The sequence below is a fragment of the Amphibalanus amphitrite genome, unplaced genomic scaffold, assembly GCF_019059575.1.
Source record: "Amphibalanus amphitrite isolate SeventyFive unplaced genomic scaffold, NRLGWU_Aamphi_draft 000819F_arrow, whole genome shotgun sequence".
NCBI classification, from domain to species: Eukaryota; Metazoa; Arthropoda; class Thecostraca; order Balanomorpha; family Balanidae; genus Amphibalanus; species Amphibalanus amphitrite.
The window spans coordinates 105,104-120,084 of record NW_024882313.1 but is presented as its reverse complement, the minus strand read 5'-3'; the positions used below and the strand labels follow the sequence as shown (position 1 = coordinate 120,084).

Sequence of the window (14,981 nt, the reverse complement as noted above, 5' to 3'; positions counted from 1 at the left end):
TGATTTCTTTGCGCTTCACATTAACGTAAACCTCAATTTTAAATAGATGCACCCACTTAGGAGGCATACAGTTATGCATCTGAAAAGGAGAGATAGATAATTAGATAAGGGAAGTTACAAAACTCAAGCGGCCGAAGTGCGAGCCGTGCGGTACAGCATGGTTTCAGGCGTATTGCACTAGTGTCATCTGGCGGCTGGATTTAGAGCCGTGCGGCACAGCATACCTTCCGGCGTGCTGCACTAGTGTCATCTAGCGGCTGGAAAGCGAGTCGTGCGGCACAGCATAGCTTCAGGCGTACTACACTAGTGTCATCTAGCGAGAGAAGCCGGAGTCGTGCGGCACAGCATAGCTTCAGGCGTACTGCACTAGTGTCATCTAGCGAGAGAATCGGGAGTCGTGCGGCACAGGATACCTCCAGGGGTACTGCACTAGTGCACCGGTGTCTTTTTTATATCTATGACCGGTGTGATCTAGTGGGAAAAGTAGCGGAAAAAAGTGCGAGCCGGGCGGCACAGCGTACCTTCAGGCGTACAGCATTAGTGTCACCTGGCAGCACTGGTAAGTCGTGCGACACATTTTGCAATAGCTCCAGCATGCTCAGAGATAGGGTTGCGAAACTTTTAGCGCCTCTTCCCCCATCAATGTGATCTTCTGGAGTAAAAATTTAGACCTAGCCCCCCTTGATGAAGTCGAGGGGCTCTTCTCCGTTCTTTGCTCCTTGCTCCTTCTTCTGACTTCTTTCGCTATCAGTATCCACTATCCAATAACATCAACAATCCCATTATAACTTCCTGTTGGCGCATAGATGGGTAGGTTTCACCTACAGTTTCAAACCCCGCTACTGGCAACTGGGAAGTGTAGACCGCTCCTTCCTCAAGTAAATCGTATCAAGTTTGATGGTCGTATATTGTGCAAAAAAGATCATCAATATAGTCATACCAAGCATCACGTTGTACTGAGAATTCTAGCGCCGTACATCAGATCGTACAGCGAGGCCAAGTTCAGCTTTGGCGTATCACAGCAGCAACATTAGCGGCGGGGGCGGCGGGAACTGGCCGCGAGCTGGCGTCACCAGTCAGCCGGCCACAGCCGTACAGGTGGCGACCTCTGCTTCAGAAGCTCAGGCCGCCAGAGATAAGAATAGACTTGCCCTTTCGGCCCTTCTTGCCCTTTGGTTTGGTTTCAGATCCGCCGCCTGAAGGGAAAACGGGATATGTGCTATGGTCAAAACGATCAGATGGTCAAATCAAAATAATAGAAACTTGAAAATGAAGATATTAACGAACGTTAACAATAAACATATCAATGGTTAATTAAGCGCAGGACGGTGAAATCATCGGAAAATGAGCGAACGTCAGCCGAAAATGAGCGAAAACGTCAGTTTTCTACCACGAATGAAGAGACTACTGCTCCTTATTATCTGCATTTCCAGCAGCCACTGTGTTCCCCGGTTACACTGACCTGCTGCCGCGGCGGCGGCGCGGTTCTCGTTCGCCTTCTGCATGGCGGCGGCCAGGTCGGCCGACCACTGTTCGCTGAAGTCGGGAGCAGAGCCGGGGTCGTCCAGCCGCACATCGCTGGCCGGCATCACGTAGCCGGCGCCGGAGCCGCGGCCGGCACCGGCGGCCGGTGCGCCCTGCGGCCTCGGAGGACCCCGGCGCGGCGCACACGGCCAGACGGGCGCCGCCGGAGCGGCCGCGGGGGCGGGGGCGCCGTCAGCCTGCTCCATGGTGCGCCGGCTCAGAGAGGTGACCTCAGCAGAGATCACAGCAACAACAGACTGCAGCTGATGACTTCAGATTTTAAATGATGTGCAATGTGGATGAGACCTGTGAGAGTAAGATGGGTGAACATGTAACATATCCAGCATCAGCTAGCACTTAGCAGAGAGCATATTTTTGTGGCCATTTTATTTTGGAATAGCCATAAAAATAAAACAAAAACAGGATATATTTGACTCAGCCATGCTATTGCCAAAATTTAGCTCACTTCTTCAAGAAGAAAGTCCTAACATTCAGTTGAGCATAACAACACAATTCATTTCCAAGATCAAAGGAAGCTTCAAGAACCATTCAGATATTTGACAAATGAACTGAAAAACACAAAGGAGACTTCCCTTTTTATTAGCAATGTATGGGTACCAGTACCCTATAACTTCAAATTTAAATTCCAGTTTACACTATAGGCAGGCATGGTGGGTATTTACTGATATTCGCTGACCACTATCATGCAGCACTGGAGTCTGGACAGATAAGTAAATAAGTAAAAAAAAAACTGGATAACCAACAGCAGTCTGGCCGAGTATGTACAACTTCAACTTTGTCAATGCCATGTGATTGAGGATTGTGAAAGACAGCTGCTTCTTTGGGACGCCAATGAAAACGAGCCATATTGAGCGAGGGCATATTGAGCCACGTGTCTATTAAGAACTACTCCCCCTCTCAATGCCTTCTACATGCTGGATGTCACATGGTTTATGAGGGTGAATTTCAAGAGCCTTGAGCAAATCGCCCCAGGCGCCGTTTTCACTGTCATCCCTTCTTTGGGAAGTCAAAATAAGCTTCTTTACATACAATTTTATCGATGCAAAAATGCAAGTGTTTGGAGTAATAAATCCCACACATTTTTGTTCTACTAACGCCCTAGGTATGGAAAAAGAAAACCACAATTTTAATACATTTCAATTTATGCAAAAGAAGCCAAATTGAAAGCGCTTGAGCTTTAAAAGCCAGCAGCAGCATGAAGTGTAACTGCACAGCGCACTGGATCTAAGATTCTGACAATGTGCAGATAAGTTATTGTGTAAATCAAGCAAAATAAAATGAAAGAAGTGCACACAAACCGGAAAAACAATAGAAGGGACTGCCTTGTGATTCAGCATCCACCACTCCACCACAACCACAGATTGAGATGCAAAACAAAACCAACAAGGTGATAGCGCTTTCGTATCAGCTGCGGCGCATACACACCCCTTTTGAGCTGCCATATGCTACTATATTCCTTTACGAAGCAAAAATAAGTGCACGGTGTACGCATAAATTATCAGTCAGCCAAAAGCACGGATGCACACGTTCCTGGGACCCTCGATCTTGGATGCACACGCAATTATATTACTATATGATTTTCCCCATCTCCAGTTCATAATTCATATTCATGCATGATGCAACCCATTCCACACGTATATGGCATTCCTTCATAAAAGGTCATCGTTTGAATTTATTTTGGCCAAGGCGGAAGCCTGCCAGCCCCATAATGAGGATGAGTGATGAAATGCAGGTGATGCAGGCAACTTATCTTGTCCAAATCCATGCGCACATATTGTTAGCACATCTTTAATAACGGTAGCAAAGCATCAGACATCAAAAACGCTAATTTTTACGCACCTCACAACGAAGACTCTGGATCTGGAACGTAAGCCCCTTACATTCTTCTGCAACTGCTTGGTACTTTTCCTGTTATTCCCAGACCCAGGCGCACCTACACTCTGTAAATCATTCCAGACTCCGTTCAAACTAGTATTCACCACACCATTTCCACATACACAGTCCGGTAAGACTGCTGGGTACCGTGTATTATTGACCAGCCGCCGGCCGCGCCCCTCACACACGGCACCTGCTCGGCGTCAGCTGGGGCGGGCCGGCGAAACCAAACCAGACACCGGCCTGTCACTGTTAGCAAACCAAACCAGACATCGGGCGGGCCGGGCACTGCCAGACAGCGTGACTAAACCAGACAGCGGCCACAGCCAGTCGCAGCAACCAAACTAGCCGGGATAACGGGCAGCGAGTGGCTCCTGCAACCGGCTGGGTGAGTTTAACAGAACAGAGACTGGGCCGTTAGACGGTCAGCGGCTGGGTATATCTCTTCGCCCGGTCGGTGGTGAGACCCAGGGAGGCATCCGAGCTCCTTCAGAAGGTTAGGCCTCCAGAGAGCAGCACCGTGCCTCGGCCCTTCTTACCCTTCTTGCCCTTGGTCGAGCGGCCCTCGGCGCCGGCGGCGTCGGAGCCGGCTGGAAAGGACAGAACTGTCAGAGGCGAAGATCATGAGGTCAGGGTCAAAACAAACAAAACGGGTGCAGAAAGACCGGCTAGAAAGAGTAAAAGGCATGTCGTATTCATATGCGGCCAGTGTCGAATGGAAACATTTTTTTTTTTTGTAACTAAGCGTAGTCGGTCGAAAGCACCTGCAAAAAGCCCGTGTAACCACTTGTCCACCCCACTAACCGTTGGCGGCGGCGCGGTCCTGCGTGGCCCGCTCCAGGGCGGCGGCCAGGTCAGCCGACCAGCTGTCGCTGTAGCTCGGCACAGCATTCGGCTCATCCTCCCGGGCCGCGGCCGGAGCCGGAGCGGGGGCCGGCGGCGGGCGGACCGCGCTCGGCCAGGCCACCGCCGGCCCGCCGCCGGCACCGGCCGCCCGCAGCAGCTGCGCGAAGGACGGAGACGAGCCCAGCTGGGCGGCCTCGGTCGGCGACTGTAGCGGGGTGACGGCCGACTGGAGCAGCGGCGGGGTGGGCGGCCGCGGCGGCAGCTCGGCAGCGGTAGACGGGAACGCCGCGTCGTACACAGCCTCGATGGGAGGCGCGCGGCGACTCCCCTGCTGGCGGAGGCGCCGCTCGTGCTGCCGCTCACGGCGCTGCTTGTCCTTCCGACGCTGCTCACGCTTTTTGATCTGATCTGTGGGGCGAATTTATGGTCAATGGTTAGTATTGGTCGTCGGGTTATTGATATTTGCTTCGAACTAGATGAAAGAAAACTGAAAGATGGCGCATAGCGTGTGACGTGGCCTCAATTCAGCTGAGCCAGCCCGTACTTTCTCGTGACGAGGGATCAAATCAGTGGATACAAACCTATGAATTGTGGATGAGCCAAATTAGTGGCATTGTAGGTTACCCAATGCCACCTGACACCTGGCTCAGACCAATGTGCTGTTCCAAAGGATAATTATCATGCAGCGAAAGTGCTGGCTGCATGGACTCAACGCTTTGGAATCAGCGCGCTCAAACGTGCTTGATGTTCATGTGAACAGGCTCACCCGACCTTCTGGATAATCAGCGATTTGAGAGGCTCTGATACAAAACTAGCGAACTAAGTCACAACTAACGTTCTACCTCCTTGATACTGACCGTTCTTGACGGATGAAGCCAAACATAGAACGGCTGTCTGCCGCTGCAGACAGGGCACGCACTTCACTATCATCTACATCTGCCATCACGCCAACACCTTCACCCACCTTTGAAGAGCGCCACCGTTTCTGTGGAGACGTCCGGCGGTCGGAGTCGCACCTCGACCACCTGCAGGGGAGTGGCCAGCGGCAGGTGGCGCAGGGAGCGGAGGCGCTGGCGCAGCGGCGCTGTCATCGTCACCGCGTCCACGTCGATCAGCTGGGCGGCCAGGCGGCGCGGGCAGCGCTCCCAGGCGCCGTGCTCCTGCAGCAGCATGCGGCAGTTGAGCGCGTGCAGGTACACGTGCTCGCCGCCCTCCGCCTGGTAGTAGTAGAGCGGCTGCTCGTGGTCGTCGCGTCGCGGCGCGGCCGCCGGCCCGGGCGCGGCCGCCGGCACCTCCAGGTCGGCGGCGGTGATCTCGGTGCAGGAGGTCTCGCTGAGGGAGCGCTGCCGGGCGCCGGTGGCCAGCTCGGCCGCCGCCTCCTCGGCCGCCTGCTCCACCGTCTGCTCGTCGAAGGCCGAGCGGTAGACGATGGCGCTGTCGGCGGCGGCCGTCGGCAGCGGCGTGGCCTGCTCGGCCGCCGTGGCCGGGTCGGGCCGCTGCGGCTTGGCCAGCGCGGCCAGCGCGCGCTCAGCCACGGCCGCCTCCTGCTCCTCCAGCTGAGTGAGAGCCTGCTGCACGAAGCACGCCTCCGGCTCGTCGGCCAGCTCCGCCAGCTGCAGCTCCAGCGCCGCCCGCTCCGGCGCCAGGATCTCAGACGCCACCTGACGGGAAAAAGGCACAGAATATTAGCTCTGGCGAGCATTGGACTCTAACGGTAACCAGGTGCATTGAAAACATTAAGCCGACTAAAATATCAAGTTGAAATTTGAAAAGCGCAAAGTTAAGAAAATTCGAGAATACGTCAAAACAATGGCACAGTTTTCTCTAAACAACGTTTGCCTGACGACATTCAAGGCCAGAAGTATTTCTCGGTGTTTGGTACCTGTTTGGGCGTGGCCAGTATGATTCTGGCCAGTCTCTGTCGCTCCTCGTCGTCTCCGAGCGTGACCAGCTCCTCCCAGGGCTCTCCGTCCTGTACCGGCTGGCCGAGCAGCGAGCCGGGCTGGCGACGCATCAGCCGGAACGCCACCGTGTCTCCGAGCCGGGCCGGCGGGCGCGGCACCAGCCGGCACCGGCGCACCTGGTCCGGGTGCACCGTCTCCTCGCAGATGGGACACTTGCGGGCGGCCTGGTCGCTGAGCGCCAGGTAGTGCAGGAGGCAGGCACAGCAGTAGGTGTGGCCGCAGCGGGTGACGCGCGCCGCCACCGGCGGGTACAGACAGATCGGACACGTGGTCGGCTCGTCCTCCTGCAGCCAGACCTGCTCGACGATTGTCCAGTCGACCAGCCGGTCAGCGTCACCCAAACAGGCCGCGTAGTCGCCGTCGTCGCGCACCACCAGCTGACACCTGGACCGAGGACGACATAGACCGGTCAAACACTAGGGCAAGGAAGATACCACCGACTGACAACTAGCGTTGGTAAGACACCGACGTGACCAGACGTAAATACGAGCCAGACAATGGCGCAGCTGAGACCGGGCAGGGCCTACTAATGGCCGCCACCTTGAGACGGACAGCGTGGTTAGACTAATTCTCTGATGGTAGTTGGAGGGATATCGGTATATCGGCCACACCAGTTACTAAGAAATATCAACCACGTTGTTGCGTGTCGATGCCAAGTACAAACTAATTTCTTAACCCGCGCACCGACGGGGGGGGCGGATATCCGCCCCCTCCCCTGAGGTTTTTCGCGAATAGCGGGAAAACCGCGGCGCGTAGCGCCGCGAAATTTGGTATGACTATAACCTCATCAATTTTACACATGATGTGCAAGTTTGAACCTCCTACCTTTTAAGGTCAGGTCACCAGGTCACTTTGAATGACCCAACCTCAAGTCACTTTTTTGCAACTTTGTCACCGTGCCAGAGCTACAGTAGATGTCGGAGGCATTTGAAAGTCGCAGGATATTATTAGGTCATTAGTAGCTACAATTTGTATATCTCGGAATTTTGATATCGGTGACCTAAGGTCAGGTCAATTTCGCGACCTCCCCATTAAAGGGACTGTCCCACCTTAACATTAGAATTGAGTTGAGATAGCCATCTTGATGGGCGTTCTTTGAAAATCAGAGTCGTGAAAACCGTTTCTCCAGCAATTACTTCATCGCAAATAAATTCGTGTTTGATTTTGACATCTGTGCAAATAAGTGCCACAATGTATTGGTATTGGCACTTAAAACCTGTGACGTTTCCGCCTTTTCAGAGGGCTGTTCACGGACCCTGTGTGCGGTCGGACCGCACACAGCCTCCAAGCTCCGCCCACTGCGTCCCTACGTCAGCCTTGCGTCACCGCACACAGCGACCGCTGTGGCCGGTCGGGACTGGCCACAGCGGACCGTCCACCGCACGCAGCCGTGACGTCAGAGCCGCCTACCCATCCCCTACCCCCACGCCTGCTGGACGTACCGCACACACCGCACGCAGCAGTGTGCGGTGCCCGTGAACACCCCTCCGAAGTTTCTGTATCTGTCGACTTGTTTTTTATTGAAACCTTGAAAAATAACAACGCCTCTTGGAACAGCGCCCGCGGCGCCACGAGGTGGAGAATTAAATTGATATGCCAAAATAATTCTAATAGTCTTCTAATTCTAGCAGTATTTTTATTTTTGTATTTAAATATTTAAGAGGCCGTCCTACATGTGACTGAAGAATGCAAGAGCCATGAACTTATCAATGGCAGGTGTCAAGTTCAAGTGTGCAACTCACTGAAATTAATCATAGTATCAAAATCATAAATGATTTGCTCACTGCTGTTTCAACTCCATAATCAAGACATGCTCTGAGGAGTCCACAATCTATTGATGGTGACAAATAAGGAAGAGACAATGAATGTTCACCTTTTTATTTCTGAACATCCAAGACGACTAACCTTGAGCCGTTAAACATTGATAATACCCTGTTTGCTGAAGTGTGGGTGGCCTGAGGTCGACCATGTCTAGTAAAGAACTGTTGTTTGTGTAAACACCATGCAGAGGTATTTTGAAATAAATTTTAGTGATGTAATGCATCATTCTTTGAACTGAGTTGCTGATGGCGGATGAAAGCGGAAGTGCTGCACGTTGAATCAGAAATGCTCTGTTGCGCTTTTAAGCTTATGTTAGATTTTATAGATGGCTTAGTTTTCCTGCAGATTTCATCTTAAAGCTGTCAATAGTGTTTTACCTTTGTTTCCTGGGAGCAGATCCAGCTACTAACATGAGCATGGGACCAGGACTGGGCCTTGTATTGTATTGTATTGTATTACCTTCATGGACAATCCACGCGGGGCGTGGCGATTACAGTCCAGAGTCTGAGTCGGGCACAAACAAAAACATGCGGGGACAAGAAACACAGGCATACAGATTCAATCGCTGGACATTCGCTCTCTCTATATACAAACGGACGATTCAAGACAGCACACCGCACACGGATGTCGCACCTCCTTCCTCTGACACGGGTCATCGTCGGGCGGTCGCCATCGCCGGACAGACTGCAGCCTTGGCCGCACGGGCGAATGGGGCGGGGCGCTGTTCGATGACACCGGGAGGCAGACTGTTTAGTAGCGCCGCGGCCCGGTAGCCGAATCGTCGCTTGCCAGTCTCGAGCCGCGAGCGTGGAAGGTGGAAAAGGTGGTCCTGTCGAGTGGACCTCTCTCGCGCGTCACTGTTATTCATGAAGATGGCAGCTAGTGCTTCGGGCTCGCCGTTGCTTATTATTTTCTGCGCAGTTACCATGGTTTTAACATCGGCCATAGCTTTCGGAGGCATCCATCCGAGTGAATCGCGGTCGTGAATCCTTTGTACCACAGTCGCTGTGCTGCTTGTCAAAACCTAGGTAATGTGCTTTGTTAGGCCATGCTGTGCATTTTTTAAACCTTTAGAGTACTTTGTGATCATTGACACACATATTGAACCTGACAAACAGCAGCAAAATCACACCCCATCCTTACCTCTGTGCAGTGTCACCCAACAGACAACAGGGCTTCAAAACAGGCAGGTTCCGCATTCAAGTCGCTTCTTGCAACTATGTGACTAATGTTAGGACAATAGACGTGCTGCAAAGGGAAGGTGTGTTCTTTGTAGCTCTTGAAAAATGAAGTCATGCCTAAAATTCAGTTTAGAATATTACAATTACAAATAACTTGGATAAAAGTTGCAAAACATGAACTCTGACTGGTCAGTTGAAATATCTTGAGTCAGTGAACCACGCCTGGGCTGGAGGTGGTCAGTTCCCTGACTTGCGCAACCTCTGGCACCTCGGGCAGGAGCTGTGGGACTTGTACATGGACAAATTGAATAGACGCTAGCCTAGATTATGTCGTGGCTGCAGTCCAAGACGTGTTCACCAGTTGCCGTTGCTGCTGCTGCCTGCTGCTGCCCTGCGTGCCGGCTGGCAGCTCACTGCTGGACTGTTTGCGCGCCAGGCATCCTACTGGACGAGTGGGGTAGGTCGCAGATCTTTGAGAGTGAAATGTTTGGTCTAAATATAGCTTGAAACTCTTACAAATAATTTAATTAAAAGGCAAAATTTCAGAGGACTCCATTGGTGTCTCAGTGGTGACAATCAGAACTTGATCAGAACTGTTATCATGCTGAATGCTGAAACTGAGGATAGGGCTGAGCTGGTAGGCTAGAATTTAATATGCAGGCTTACAAGGTCCCCAGTTAATCCACAAATTTGTCAGACTTGCCTGTAGATAAATTCATGCAGATGAAATGTTTCTGGCAGATAGCCCTGAGGCAAAATGCTATTCAAGCTTGTTCCGCAGCTCGTTGCGTTCCACATGAGCCACTACATCAGAGTCACACAACTCTGCCAAATGTGCTGAAAGGCCACGATTTTTCCAATAAGTAGGTATATTTATTATTTTTCACAGACACAACAAAAATACAAATGCAGGTCACTACAATTCATTCTGCTTCAATTACAATTGCTGGAATGTGTTTTGCAGACTTATTATATTGAATCTTGAACAGACTATATTATATTACTTTGCTCATGGGCCCAGGCCAGTACTGCAGAGTATGGCTCGCAGGTCGCCAAGGAGCACTGGCCTAAGTTCAAAATTTACACAAACCCTGCAAACTGAGCCAGAAAATTCACACCAAAGGGGGCTGAGAGAACACTTCGCACCCCGCTACACTAAATCTGCACCACACCAAACCAAATCCACACCGCACCACACTTAAATCCGCACCAGACGAAGGAGTCTGCACTGACAACATCTGGACAAAATTGCCATACTTTGCAGTCTGGCTCATGGCTATATCCATTGTGATTCTTAGGTCTGATTATTGAAGTTGAGCTCACTTCCATCATCCATGTGCCCAAGACATTGTGGGCAATCAATATCTTGCTTTTGCTTATTAGGGAGCATTCTATAATCTTTTAAAAATGATAAGTAAGGCCTTGTTGATATTCTTTGCAGTTTGCGACCTTCTTCTTGACAAAGTTCAAGCTTCAATTTTCCAATTTTCATTTCAATCCTTTCCATGAACATTGAACATGTTTGTGTTACTTTGCATGTTACTAAAATCTAACCCCGCGTTCGATGTCTCTCAGACGACGAAGATTCTACGTCGTCCGGCCAATCACGTTCCATAGCCGCAGCCGAGCCCCCACTGACCTTGAACGGCCCCCACTTACCAAAAACTTTGCCCGATAAAAAAACAATCATATGACGTAATCGATCCAAAAGCTTTAAATTGGAATTTTTAAACAATTAGCCAACTATGGGCCGAATGTTTGCCAATTTCGTGTACAGGGGCCCCTAATCTATGTCTTGCAACACAAGAACAGTATATCAAAGCAATTTTTTGAAGGTGGGACAGTCCCTTTAAGTCAATGGGGGAAAAATCATTAATCAACTCCCTGTTTTTACCACTAAAACGGGTCGGAATGGCCCCATATACCATACATGACTTCATAAACGATCAACCTTCACTACCTTGAGGTCTGTTTTGCTGTTGGGCAGCTGTGAGGTCATGTGACGTCATCAAAGGTCACCAAAGGTTTTTGGCCAATAACTCCGTACAGGAACAAGATACAGACGCGTGGATGGTCTCATTGTGTTCAGCTCGTCAAGACGCATCGAATGACATACACGATGACCTCGAGGTCACGTGACCTGAGGTCAACCTTTGACCTTGACCTTTCGAGGTCAACATATATATCATTCGATGCGGATTGACGAGAGGATCACGATACGATGATGCCCTTAGTTTGTTCCTATCTTGACTAATTCGAAAGTTATTCGAGAAAAACTCTCTCCATATCTAGCGCCGCCATTTTGACTTTTTCGACCCCTGTGACGTCATCTTTGACCTGACCTGAAAATGACCTTAGTAAAAATTGTAGATCTTGGCCGTGCGTATCCGATGCCGTTTACCGCTTGTCGCTATCTTGCTTCGTTCTCGAGATCTCAGGGGGGGGGGCGGTCATCCGCCCCCCCCCCGTCGGTGCGAAGTTGGCGCAGACCCCCGTCGGTGCGCGGGTTAATGCGATGAGCCCTTTCAACATGAAGGAATGTGTGTGCGCTTTTAGAAGAAACTGCTGACGACCTCACTGTTCAGTTCATTGTTCGAAAGCGGCAATTGACACTATCACGTTATCGATCGATAGTCGGTGCTGCGCGAGCGTTTTTTTTTACGTAAGACTAGTACAAGGTCAAGTCTAGCCGAGAAATGTTTGTGGTGATATTATTTACTGCGATGTGAATCGTGGATGTTCGATCAGAGAAGAGCCGCGCTGTCCTATCTTTCAGTAGCCTTGGAAAGTCTTATGACCGAATCATCATTCTATTCGGATTTTCATTCTTTCATAACCAGGAACATTCTACTATAATAACCATTCTGAAAAAAAAACACTGAAAAACGATAATAAATCAGCATATCTACTAAACACCTTCCAACAACAGCGACAACACCACACTACGCCTCCAGTCTCTCCTCTCCCGAGCTCTTCCTCTCCCGTCTCACCTGGCCTGCAGGTACTGTTCCTTGACGTGTTTGGGTCGGAACACGCGGCTGGCGGCCCATTGCGGGCGCGGCTCGTGGTGCTGGTAGCCCCCGTAGCGCTGCTGGTGCCACTGGGAGCCGGAGTACCGCTCCGCGTGCGCGTCGCGCGCAGACTCACAACGGAAGTTGACCAAGTAGCTGACGTCCTGGAAGCCTTTCTTGCTGCCTCGGTTGATCGCAGAATTGGACTCCCGGGCGTCAGCTACCTGAACACACAGACGAAACCAAGCGTTAGACGTAAACATCGGTAGCTAACTAGGTAGCAGGGAGTGGGAGGGGAGAGACTTGGACGACTAAGCCAAAATCAACCATTTACTGATTTTTATAGATATTTTGTCTGAATGAATGGTTGACTTCAGGACCTGGTGCCATGCTACGCGGTACTTAATGCGAATGACACCACGGACCCACGTCCCACACCCGACCTTGCCCGAGATTGGTTCACCGGAATAATTTATTTGAAAGTGAAACGTATCGCAGGTAGATGACGACACGGTCCTCCCGGGCCTAGCGTGACATTCTCTCGCCAGTTACCAGCTGGCTGAATCGTTAAGGAAGCGCGGACCAACGGCGTGGAGCGCTCCGGCCGCAACTCACTGCGACCGATTTATTAGATGGACGCCTTATCCACTAGACCATATAGGGGGTAAACAGGAGCACTATATCGCATTACTGGAATAATAATAAGAGCGTGCCGCACCTGTTCTCGATGACCGTATTCAGCGCCCGCAGCGGGCTGGGCGCGCTCCCGCGGCCGCTTGTCGGCCACCTGTCGGGAGCGCTGCGGCTGCGGCCTCCGTCCGACCGCCGCGCCGCCCGCCGCTCCTCCTCCGAAACCCGCCGGACGCCGACCGCCTCGACAGCCGCCGCCTCGACCATTGCCATTGTATTCTGCCGGCACAGCGGGACAGGTGATCATCATGTGGATGTTCAGGTTTGTCACCCCAGGGGTCATCTGGCCTGGGGTGACAAAATTAGCAAACATGTACCTACTGAATACTGATTGCACTACCAATACAAATAGGTAATCAGCTATGTGGTTTAAGAATCTAAAGTTAATTAGGGAGGACAGAACTCATACCTTGAAACCGTTCTCCTAAATGATCAAGTGTAGTACTAAAATAGGAAATTTGAAGTTGATTTCAGGAATCCCTAAATACTCTCCTCCTCTGAGAACCCTACCAGGTGAGAATACCAGGTTAGAATAAAGCTTTCCAGCAGACAGATAGGCCGGTATAGAAAAATGTTAAAAACAGAAGATGCAAAGTTCTTTTAAGTTAATTCTTCACCACCAAAATGCCAATTATGCCAGAGATAAAGTTCATGTCAGCAATCAGGTCAAAGATCAAAATTACAAGTTTGAGCATTATAAGCCTTTGCAAAAAACTATTTGCCAAAGTTCAGCCCAAACATATTTATAGACCAGCAACACAAAATATGATAGATCTGGAATCTCAAGGTCAAGGTCCGTGCAGGTAAATGTCAAGGTCATCCCAGACCAACCAACATCATCACACACTGCCTGCCTGCTGAATAGGATAGAAGGAATAACAAACTTTGCGATGATCAATTCAACATCAGAAATCAATGGTGAGCTACACATTGGTGATTCAGACCAAAAATATATTAGACTTAGGCAGGGCTAAGGTCATGACTAAGACTAGGTCAAATAGCCTCAAATTATTGGGAAAGTCTAAACATTGGGTGTTCAGAGTCAATTTTCCTGGTGAATTCTATTGAGCTACTTCTTTTTTAGAAAATAAAGGTAGCAAACAACTTACAGAAGACTAACCAAAGAATATTATGCAGTTTTTAGTCATATCTTATCTCAAACTGATAAGGTTGATGCTTGGCATATAATGCCTCAGCTTCTAAGGGCAGTTTTGTGAAAAGTGGTATATACCCAAACTCAAACTCCAAATAATTGCTTGCTCTGCTAAAACCTAAGCTGTAAAGTGACACCTCACATTTCACATTTATCTGGAATCATGCATGCACATTGAGGAATCGGTTTAGCTGTGGAGGGCTCAAACTCCCAAAAATCCTTACCCAGACTCTGCTTAGATTTCGGATCAGGATTACATTTTGTCAGCACAGATGCTTTGCTGACATTCTTTTTCTCCATGTTTGAGTCTTCTATTGGCATCAATGAACAGAAGATAGAATGAAGCGTTGCACACGCATGCAGGCGCGTCGTTTCCTCTCTGAGTTAGCTTCATTTTAGCAAGCCATATTTGCGACGATCGGTATAAAAAAGGATGAGCAATGCTCTTCGAACGATGACTGACTAATATCAGTGCTTGACGGGCGAATACAAGTACAACTCTTGGGGGAGTTATCCACCCAAGAGTAATTTACTTTGGGATGTAGTAACCAAGGCTTGCGTGGCGATGCCACGCCAAAAAAATACAATTTTCCCCGAATGTCTTCACTCAGCACCCAGCCGAAATTAATGGCTGCCGCTTCATATTATACCAAATTGTTGCGCATTAATCATTCTAGAAACACAACTAAACGGGGAAACTTTTTTCCAAAATGATTTATTTTCTCCCTAATAGTTATCAAATTTGTTATTGTAAATAATAACTTTCTAAAAGTGATTGTGAATACTTCATATAAGATGCACAGAGGCACTAAATAAAAGCAAATTTACACAAATCTAGAAGTAGAAAATAATAAAACTAGGAAAACTAGTTTCTTTTCCCAGTACTTTTGTAAAC

General features: G+C 49.9%; 2 protein-coding genes across 6 annotated transcripts; both read right to left on the bottom strand.

Moving 5' to 3' along the window:
• Positions 1-888: 888 nt before the first annotated feature.
• LOC122366610 (uncharacterized protein D806_0078-like) lies at positions 889-2,936 on the bottom strand. Of its 4 annotated transcripts, none has more exons than XM_043339055.1 (3): positions 2,844-2,936; positions 1,463-1,830; positions 889-1,196 (listed from the first exon to the last, which is right to left on the bottom strand). In XM_043339055.1, exons 2-3 carry the CDS (start codon positions 1,728-1,730, stop codon positions 1,114-1,116), a joined length of 351 nt encoding a protein of 116 aa, XP_043194990.1. In that variant the 5' UTR covers positions 1,731-1,830; positions 2,844-2,936; the 3' UTR covers positions 889-1,113. The 4 variants fall into 4 exon arrangements, with proteins under 4 accessions (XP_043194990.1, XP_043194993.1, XP_043194994.1 ...); XM_043339058.1 differs by lacking the exon at positions 2,844-2,936 and adding an exon at positions 2,641-2,828; XM_043339059.1 differs by lacking the exon at positions 2,844-2,936 and adding an exon at positions 2,575-2,782.
• Positions 2,937-3,547: 611 nt separating this feature from the next.
• Positions 3,548-14,732, bottom strand: LOC122366609 (RING finger protein 10-like). 2 transcript variants are annotated; one of them, XM_043339054.1, is made up of 7 exons: positions 14,311-14,732; positions 12,962-13,152; positions 12,223-12,467; positions 6,149-6,614; positions 5,231-5,927; positions 4,225-4,674; positions 3,548-4,010 (listed from the first exon to the last, which is right to left on the bottom strand). In XM_043339054.1, the coding sequence occupies exons 1-7, from the start codon at positions 14,405-14,407 to the stop codon at positions 3,910-3,912; spliced, it is 2,247 nt and encodes a 748-aa protein (XP_043194989.1). In that variant the 5' UTR covers positions 14,408-14,732; the 3' UTR covers positions 3,548-3,909. The 2 variants fall into 2 exon arrangements, with proteins under 2 accessions (XP_043194989.1, XP_043194988.1); XM_043339053.1 differs by having other exon boundaries at positions 12,962-13,155; positions 14,311-14,711.
• Positions 14,733-14,981: the final 249 nt, after the last annotated feature.